General features: G+C 30.5%; 1 protein-coding gene across 1 annotated transcript; it reads right to left on the reverse strand.

Annotated features, from left to right (window-relative positions):
* Positions 1–6327: 6327 nt before the first annotated feature.
* Positions 6328–7185, reverse strand: LOC129896621 (uncharacterized). Its single transcript, XM_055972554.1, has 2 exons — positions 7057–7185; positions 6328–6967 (listed from the first exon to the last, which is right to left on the reverse strand). Exons 1-2 carry the CDS (start codon positions 7171–7173, stop codon positions 6467–6469), a joined length of 618 nt encoding a protein of 205 aa, XP_055828529.1. The 5' UTR covers positions 7174–7185; the 3' UTR covers positions 6328–6466.
* Positions 7186–9646: the final 2461 nt, after the last annotated feature.

Genomic DNA, 9646 nt, shown 5'->3' on the forward strand with positions numbered 1-9646 from the left:
TAAAGTGGTATTAGAATTAGTTCATAAAATTGATCTTTCAATGCGTAGTTAATTTTACCAAGTGTGTAATTTTTTCGACACTGGATTACAATTGTATTCTAATTATTTACTTTCTTCACATGGTCAGGTTGAATTGAGCTTTTTAATTAAATTTTTATTTATTAGATTTTTCTAAAAAGAGTAAAAAATGAGTTACTCACGGAAAAATCAATATTTTTAGGTTGCATGAATTTTGTTTCAGAAATGATGATTAAATGACTTTTAAGAAAGAAAAGTGATGATTAAATGACTTTTAAAGGAAAAAAAATGATAGTTACGTGATTATATATAGATTTTACCCAATATTTAAGAATAACATGATGGGTTAGAAGAATAATTAAATATTACACTAGCGCGGGAACATATTGCTTAATAGCTGTCAAGCTTTGATACGTTGTAGAATGAATTTAAGGACATGAAACTTCTTCTTTCAGCAGACTTAAGCCGTGTTGTTTATCAACGATATAAAATTTTATTTTGTTTGTTCTTTCCGGTGTACCCAAAAGAAGAAAAGAAAGAAGAGTGAACTAGAAAATGATAAAACATCACAAATTAGAAACGCCAACAAGTAGAGCATTTGAATAATCAAGAGCCTTTTAGCAAAACGCTACAAATAATGGATAGTTTGATCCACTTAATTTGAATTAGGGAAATAGTTTTTGTGTTCTTCAATTGTTTTTGGATTTTCTAATTATTAGATTATCAAGTTATTATCATTCGACAAAAGTGAGTAATAGAGTACATTCAAGGAGCACCCATGCATTTTAATATTTTAGTGTCAATTAATATTCACATGGAGTATTTTAAAATGGAGAAACACAAAAAAGGAAAAAGAAATTGAGAAAATACAAAAAATAAGAAAAGAATTTCTTAAAATAACTACTAACCTGCAGTACCCCATTTTCTATCCCCACGTCCCACACTCACTTGTCACACACAATTTTTACTCTTCCACATTCTCACATCTTCCAATTGATCAGCTCTCATTTGATCATAGTTTTTGAAGTTGTGATTCTAAAATTTAAAGTTATGTTTAGATATCTTATTTACTTCTTCTTTTTTTTTTGGATGAAGATTTGGAGTAAAATATCAGAAGTCTCAATCCCAAAAACAAGTCTGAGCCACTTTTTGTGGATTTCAAGATCAAATATTTATTTGAAGATAAAATTTTTAAAATATCCCCCACAAACTCCAAGGCTCAACACTAGTATATGACCTTCACAAGTGCAGTATGAATTGCCTTCCAATGCTTCCATGTCTCATTAGTCTAAGTTGGTGACAAGAGTCTTCCACCAGAGATTTAAATGTGAATCGAGTTTTGAAAATCTAAAATAAATTTTAATCAAACAACAAACAATATAATTGCAAGAACTCAGGAAAAACTCAATAGACTTCATAAATTGCAAAAAGGTAGACAATCAACTGAGGATGACTACAAGTAGTTCCTCTACATAAACATAGAATTGCAGAAAACAGAAACTAATGAGGCTTTAATAGCATTATAATCCACACACTACTATCCTATTGAAACATAATGGGAGGTTTTAGGAAGAGATCAACTCTTTTAGGGAAAACATATAAAGTAAAACTCAGCGGTTGCTTCATTCATCATCAACTGATTCGTTGAAACGCAGAGAGCGTTTCTTACCTCCCAAGTAAAACACCACACCGTCATGTTCAACGGTAAAATTACATCCACTGATTTCCTAATACCATCTCACAATTTGAGGACAATGGAAGTAGATACAACTTCACACTTAACAGAATGCCTTGCACAGACAATTGGAAGTTGTTACCATTTCCCCAAAAGCAGAGTTAACAGTTCGAGGCTTGATTGGATATGACTTATGAGTCACAGCCTAACTTATCTGCTAAGGATTCATCAATAAAATTGTGAGTAGTCCCTCCTATAGCGATTAGGATCTTCAAGGGTCGCTTCTCATGGTATCCGGTCACACAGCAATCACCATTGTATGGCTCAGAATATTCTACTACAGGTTCCATTGTGATCCACATTTCTTCTTTTTCTTCATCTTCCGCCTAATTAGGAAAATTAAAATATGAATAGAGCCAAAATTCCAAATCAAATCTTTTGGAGAAAACGAAAATTCTATACCTGGAAAGTTGAAGATTTTCCACAGCCGGCTAATGGAGAAAACAAAAAATCTGAGTTTTCTTTAACCGTCTCGATGAGGAAGAAGAAGAGTGAGTAATAGGGTTTTTCGTTGCGTATTTATAGAGGTAATACTACCAGTCAAGTCCACCGCATTCACCCCTGGCCTTGTTCTTGCAAAATTACCGAAAAGCCCCTACAAACGCAATTAAAATGCACAATAGAGTGTACTCTAGTCCATTTACCTTTCTACCATATAATAATATGATAAACAGGTATTAAGAGAATTAATTATAAGGATTCCTAAAATTTATAATGAGAAAGAAAATATTTTTTACAAACTAAGGGTCAAAAAATATATATGGTAAAGAGGTATTAGGAAAGTTAATAATTAAAGAATTTTAAAAATATATGGTAAAAGAAAAATATATGGTGAGATGTATTAGGAAAGTTAATAATTAAATAGTCTTAAAATATATGGTATATTTTAAAAATTAAAGAGTCAAAAAAAAAGAAAAAGATAAGAGGTATCAAGAAAGTTAATAATTAAAGAATCTTAAAAATATATGGTAAAAGAAAAATATATGGTGAGGTGTATTAGGAAAATTAATAATTAAATAGTCCCAAAATATATGGTAAGCGAGAAATATATTTTTAAAATTAAGGAGTCAAAAAAAGAAAGAAGATAAGAGGTATCAAGAAAGTTAATAATTAAAGAATCTTAAAAATATATGGCAAAAGAAAAAAATATATGGTGAGACATATTAGGAAAATTAATAATTGATTAGTCCTAAAATATATAGTAAAAGAGAATATATTTTAAAAATTAATAAATTCTAAAATATATAGTAAAATCAAAATATATGGTAAGAATTTTAAGTCTTAATTTATCTCATCAACATATATGTATTTTTTTATATTGTTAAGTTATTTATTATTAGACAATTAAATTCGAATAAAATAGCGAGTTAATAAAGAAATTATTGAGACTCAAAAACAATGTTAGTGTACCATAGTAGTGGTAGTACTTCATCATAGTAGTAACCAAGATCGTCTTGGTGTACATTCTTGGAAAAGTTTCATGATGAAATTCTTGAAGATTTTAATACATAACCGATCTACTATTGTCAAATGCAAATTTGATAAAATACTTTTAAAAATCGATTTAAAAAAAGCTTTTGATCGACTGAAATGGTCCTTTATTTGACAATTTCTTAACCTTCTAAGCTTTTCCAACAATATCATCTCCCTTATAATGTCTTGTGTGTCAACTTCCTCCATATCCATTCTTGTCAATGGCAAAACTACTAACCATTTCTTACCCAATAGAGGCATTAGATAAGGTGACCATCGATCACCATCTTTTCATAATTTGCATGGAATTCATAACAATACTTCGATATTATTTAAAAACGACTTTGTCAACCTGTTAAATTTTATAGAATCCGAATCTTATTTTTCACTTACTTTATGTCGATGATATATATCATTTTAATGGCTAAAGATGATTCAATCAATGCTGCTACTATTGTCCACATATTTAATACACTCTCAAAGCAATCTGGCAAAAAATGAAATTACAATAAATCTATTATCTATTTATCGGAAAATGTTACTATTCAAGATACAAATATTCTATCTACTATGATGAATATACACCAAACAAATAGAATGGGAAAGTATTTGGGTCTCCCAATTATTAATTACCATTCGAAAAGCGTCTACTATCAATATATTATTGACCATATAAATAATAAGTTTGCTGAGTGGAAAACACACTTTTTAGCACTAGCAAGCCGTACCACTCTCATTACTAACTCAATTTTTTTTGGAGGATCAGGTATACCAAAAAACATTTTGAAAAAAATTCTCACTAATAGCTAGCCTAATTTGGCGATTTAGAATAAACAGTGACCATTTATGGGCTAAGATGCTCTCAAAAAATATAATAAACGCCTATATTACTCTTCTATTAAATTTAATACTAACGACTCATATATTTAAAAAAGTATTGGACGCACCAACCTTATTTTCTCCAGTGGAGTACCTTGGAATGTGGGACATGAAATCTATGGACCTCTAAATAGATCCGATCAAAATCTTTCCATTTTAGAACTAATTCATAATAATGAATGAAATTTTTCGAGACTATCTTCCAAAATTCCTAGCTCAGTTATAAATTCCATTAAAAATACTTATATCCAAATCTATGAATCTAATGCTTGCTTGAAAATTCATGCAACATAAAAGCAGGAAAATTCTCATCATATTGAACTACTAGGCATGTTACATGGGCTGAAATTAGAGCTATCAAAAAAATTATTACAAATTATGATAGAGACTGACTCACAGAGTCACAGGTACTCCTAAACTCTTTGCATGACACTACTGCATGATTTTCACATATTTATGTTGATTGTAGGTCACTACTCCTTCAGCTGAGCAGCTTGATGATGCGACACATTTCGAAGGAGACTAATAGTAGCAAATATCTTGGCAAAACACTAAAGAAAATTTATGAACTTATATTTAGATAGTAACAATCCTTGTATTTTTTAAGCATCTCTTCTTTTTTTTAATGTGTGTTATCGACAGAGCTGATGCTCGTAATTTCCTTCATGAACAAATCTTAATATATAAATAATATCGTTTCTTTTTAAGCAACAAAAAAGACATAACCGATCAATTACGTACTAGGAGAGGCTACATCAAAAAAATAACTTGGCAAATTCGTTTCACAAAAAGCTTATTAGCCAACACCTGAGATAGTTGCAAAGAACTACTAGCCTGTACTTTCCCCATTTTCTTTTCCACTTCCCACACTCACTTGTCACACACCCATGCATGACAAACACACGCTGTACATTATATATCGCCTCTTTAAGCTTTCTTAACTATATTAAATATGTATTGTTAAAAAATTAAAAATACATTTCTTTAATTTTAAAATTTAATAATTTTTATTTTCATTATGTCACAACATTTTATTATCATAATCCTTAAAATGATTAATAAAATAGTCATATTTATGATATTATTTAATATTTTATATTGTAGCTATATAAATAGAAATATTATAAAACTATGTAGAATGATCACATTAGCCCTTAAATTTGTTATGTCCTGCTTATTGTGTTTATGCTTTAGTTTGACAAAAGATTGAGGTTATTGAATGTTAATTTGCTCGTGAGAATGAATATCGATAAGAGCTAATAAGATTGTGCATTGATTTTATATTTTTTTATTATTATTTTAGGGCTAATGAATGATGTTGCATTAATTTTTTTTTTTTATATGTGCTCTCTATTATTTTTTTTATTTTTTATTTATAATATGAATTTCTGATTGTCGTAAGTTTAATTTAAAAAATTAATTCAAAAAAGTAACTTATCTATATAACTTTGTTGAAGCCTGCTAACTAATAACCAAATGTTTTCCTCTTCTACCTATATTAGATTTAATAAAAGTATTGATATTTTATCTTCATTTATAACTGCGTGAATCGAATCGTGAACAAATTCACTAATAAATATTTCAAGACGATTTTTCCAAATCTACTTTCAAATCCCAGGCTAGACGTACGGTGGCATAGTCCATAGACTCCATCTAATCAAACTAGTATATGACCTTCACAAGTGCAGTATGAATTTCCTTCCAATGCTTCCATGTCTCATTAGTCTAATTAAGTTGGTGTCAAGAGTCTTCCACCAGAGAGTTAAATGTGACTTATGTTTTAAACATCTAAAATAAATTTTAATTAAACACATTTCATCAAACAATCAATAATTAATCAGCCCTTTCTTCAGGAGAAGACCAAAGAAGGCCTCTTACTGGCATTATGATCCTCCATGATTCATTTCATCTCTTGTTTCTTCTGTGTGTTACATTCTAGGTGTTCTATTTAGATGCATCACTTGGGAGGTTATTGTCTTATGATCCTTTTTTGATCATAAACTTTATTAGGATATTTTTTGTATACTAAGATAAAAAAGGAGGTAAAGTTTGATGTCCCCATCCAATTTATGTATTTTTTTGATTTGAAGTGTAATGGATATGGTAGGGGTCTTGCCAAACACCCATCACTTAGGAGGTGAACACTCCTGTGCGAATGATTTTTGGTAAAAATAAAAAATAAAAAGAAATCAAACAGTAGAGTAAGGGGATAGAAAAGCAAGAACTCAATGTATAGACTTCATAAATTGAAATACTAGTATAATTATAATCAACTAAGGATCGGATGACTACAAGTAGTTCCTTTATTATTGCAGAAATAGAAACATACATAAACCCTAAAAAAAGATCTCTATGGAAAACTCAGCGCTTGCTGCCTTCATCATCAACTGAGTTGTTGAAACTCACAAAGTGTTTCTCACTTCCGATTTGGAAGTTAAACCCCATACACCTATATTCAAAACTAAAATTTTCAAGGCTCCGCATCCATTGGTTTCCTAATACTATCTCACAATTTGACGACAATGGAAGTAAATACAACTTCACATTAAACACGCTGTCTTGAACTGAAAATTTGAAGTTGTTGCATGCTCTGGAAGTCACCATTTTCCCAAAAGAGGTGTTAACAGTTCGAGGCTCGATTGGATATGAGTCACAACCTAGCTTATCTGCTAAGGATTCATCAATAAAATTGTGAGAAGTCCCCCCTACAGAGATTAGGATCTTCAAGGGTCGCTTCTCATGGTATCCAGTCACGCAGCGAGGATCGTTGTATGGCCTAGTATATTCTACTACAGCTTCCCATGAGATAAACATCTCCGCTTCTTCCTCTGTAATCACAGGATCTAATTTCTCTTCTTCCGCCTAGTTAGGGAAATCAAAATCGATAAATAAATATATGAATTAGAGTCAAAATTCAGAATAAATCTTTTTGAAAAACAAAAATTCTATACCTTAAGAGTACTTGATGAGTTTCCATAGGCAGCAGATGAATCATTCTCTTCTTTCTTTGGAGCCTTCTCTTCTTCGAAGACTCTTTCGATCAAAGCAGGCATATCCTTCATCTCCATGGCAGTATCTGCGTTTCTTTTAACCATCTCGAAGAATTTTTTAATGGAAAAGAAGAAGAAGAAGAAGAGTGAGTAATAGGGTTTTTTCGTTGCCTATTTTTAGAGGTAGTGATACCAGTCATGTCCACCGCATTCACACCTAAAAATGACCCAAAAATACCCCTGCAAATGCAAATCAAAATGCACAATGGAGTGTAGTCTAGTCAATTCACCTTTAATCATTTTCCTTCCCTTTATGTCAAATTCATTATTCATTGAATACTAGTAGTATTTCCTTTTTTCCTTTTTAAAAAAGTGGGTAAATCATTATTCATGGTCAAACGCTATTCTTAGAACAAAATTAAATTATTTTCCAAAAAAAAGCAAAAACTTCTAATGAAAAAAATATTTATTGATTCATCAAAATTTTGATGGTAATAATTGGTGTATCATTTACCGCCACTGTTCATTCCATACATTTTACTTTGCTTAATCTGTTTGGCCATACATATTGCCAAGAATATCTGGAAAAAAAAAACTTGAAAAAAATTGTTTAACCATATACTTATTATTATTTGACAAATATTTTTAGTAAATAATTCAAATTCTCAAATACTTTGGCCAAATTTTTATATCTGAGAATTTTTAAAAATTTAAAAATTATCCTAAAATTTTATATCTTATAAAAGTATTCATCATTTATAGTTTTGGACTGAATTTTAATGTAATGACCCGTTAGGTCATTTTGAGAACGAGTCTTCTTTCCTTCATAAAAGACTCATTCCGTACATTTAAATTGTAAATTTTAGACTATTCGATAACTTCATTTAATTAATTGATGGGTGATTTTAAATAATTAATTTAATTGATGGGCTAAAGTATTAATTTATTTAATATTTATACCACTTTTCTTATATTTAATAAATTAGGTTAGTAGGATTTGTCATTTTAGTACATAATTAATTTAGAAAAGAAAAAGAAGGGAATAAATAATAATAATAATAATAATAATAATAATAAATTTTATATATATATACACACAATCTGATGGCATTAAGCCATCAGATGTGCGGCGGCAAACAAGAAAAAAAAAACGAAGAAACAAGAAAAAAAAATATGGAGGAAGAAAGAAAAGAAAGGGGACAAGAAAAATAAAGGAGAAGAGAAAAATAGGGATTTTCATTCCAAAACGTCAAGGTAATTATTCTCATCCTTTCCATTAAATTTTCATATGATTATGAATATATTTTTAGGGTATATTGGTGGAGAAACAATGTTGAAATAAGAAAATATGACCCTAGGGTTCTTCATATAAAATCTTGATTTGGGGGTCGAATAACGATCCGTTTTAGCTGAAATTTGACATGTGAGTTTATTTTATCATGAGTGAACATAATCGGAAAGAAAATTTCAGATTTGATTTCAATGACATAGAATGAGTTAGTTCCTGAATTTTGATATATTAAAATAGATAATTAAATATTAGGTATATTATATTTTATGAATTACATTAAATTTATGATATTAGGGAAATTAGAACCTAACCCTAGGCTTAAAATTTGGAAATATGAGAGTTGACATGTTATTTGACGTCAACATTAAGAATTTGATTATAGATTTGGATAGGTTTTTGATCTAGGCTAGACATATAATAATATGGGTGTTGTTAGATTCGAAATCTTATTGTGGTTATTTATTTGACTAGATTACATTGATTTGGAGACCCAACGAAAAAGGAAGGCTCAAGTACCGGTGTAATTGCTTGATTAATTAAGGCAAGTGAATTTCTAAACCTCAGTTTAAGCTTATAGATGCTTGTATTTCCGTGTCATATATACTAGGGAGTAATGAGAACTGGACTGGGTTATTGACTGTATGATTGACCTTAAAAATGGAGATGAGGGGTATAAAATGGTGATCTAATGACATGTATTGGTGGAATTGATATGTTGTGATTATGGGTTTATTTTGGACATGTGAAATGACTATGTTGATGTGAGATATGCAATATTATTATTGTTGTCATGTTATTATCGTGAATTATATGAACATGAATTGATTGCATTGGTTCTGACATATTATGTGAGACTGAAAATGATACGAAATAAAAGGGGTCGGGCCACACGCTCCGTGGCAGGTAATATGAAACAAAGGGGTCGGGCCACACGCTCCGTGGCAGGTATTGTGAAACAAAAGGGGTCGGGCCACACGCTCCGTGGCAAGATATATATATTAAGGGGACGGGCCACACGCTCCGTGGCAGGTTACATGGACAGAAATGTCCCCCATGGGTTCCGGACTGTGATTCAGCGGATGTGTACCGATAGGACAGACATGCATCATTTTATTGCACTGCATTGCACCTTTCTGATATTTATGACTTTGTGTTTACCCCCATATTGCTCTGTATGCTGAACTTGACTTGGTATGATTTATTGACAAGACTATTGATGAGTATTTATGGACTGTATTACTGTTGTTATTGTACAAGTGT

The sequence above is a fragment of the Solanum dulcamara genome, chromosome 7, assembly GCF_947179165.1.
Source record: "Solanum dulcamara chromosome 7, daSolDulc1.2, whole genome shotgun sequence".
NCBI lineage: Eukaryota > Viridiplantae > Streptophyta > Magnoliopsida > Solanales > Solanaceae > Solanum > Solanum dulcamara.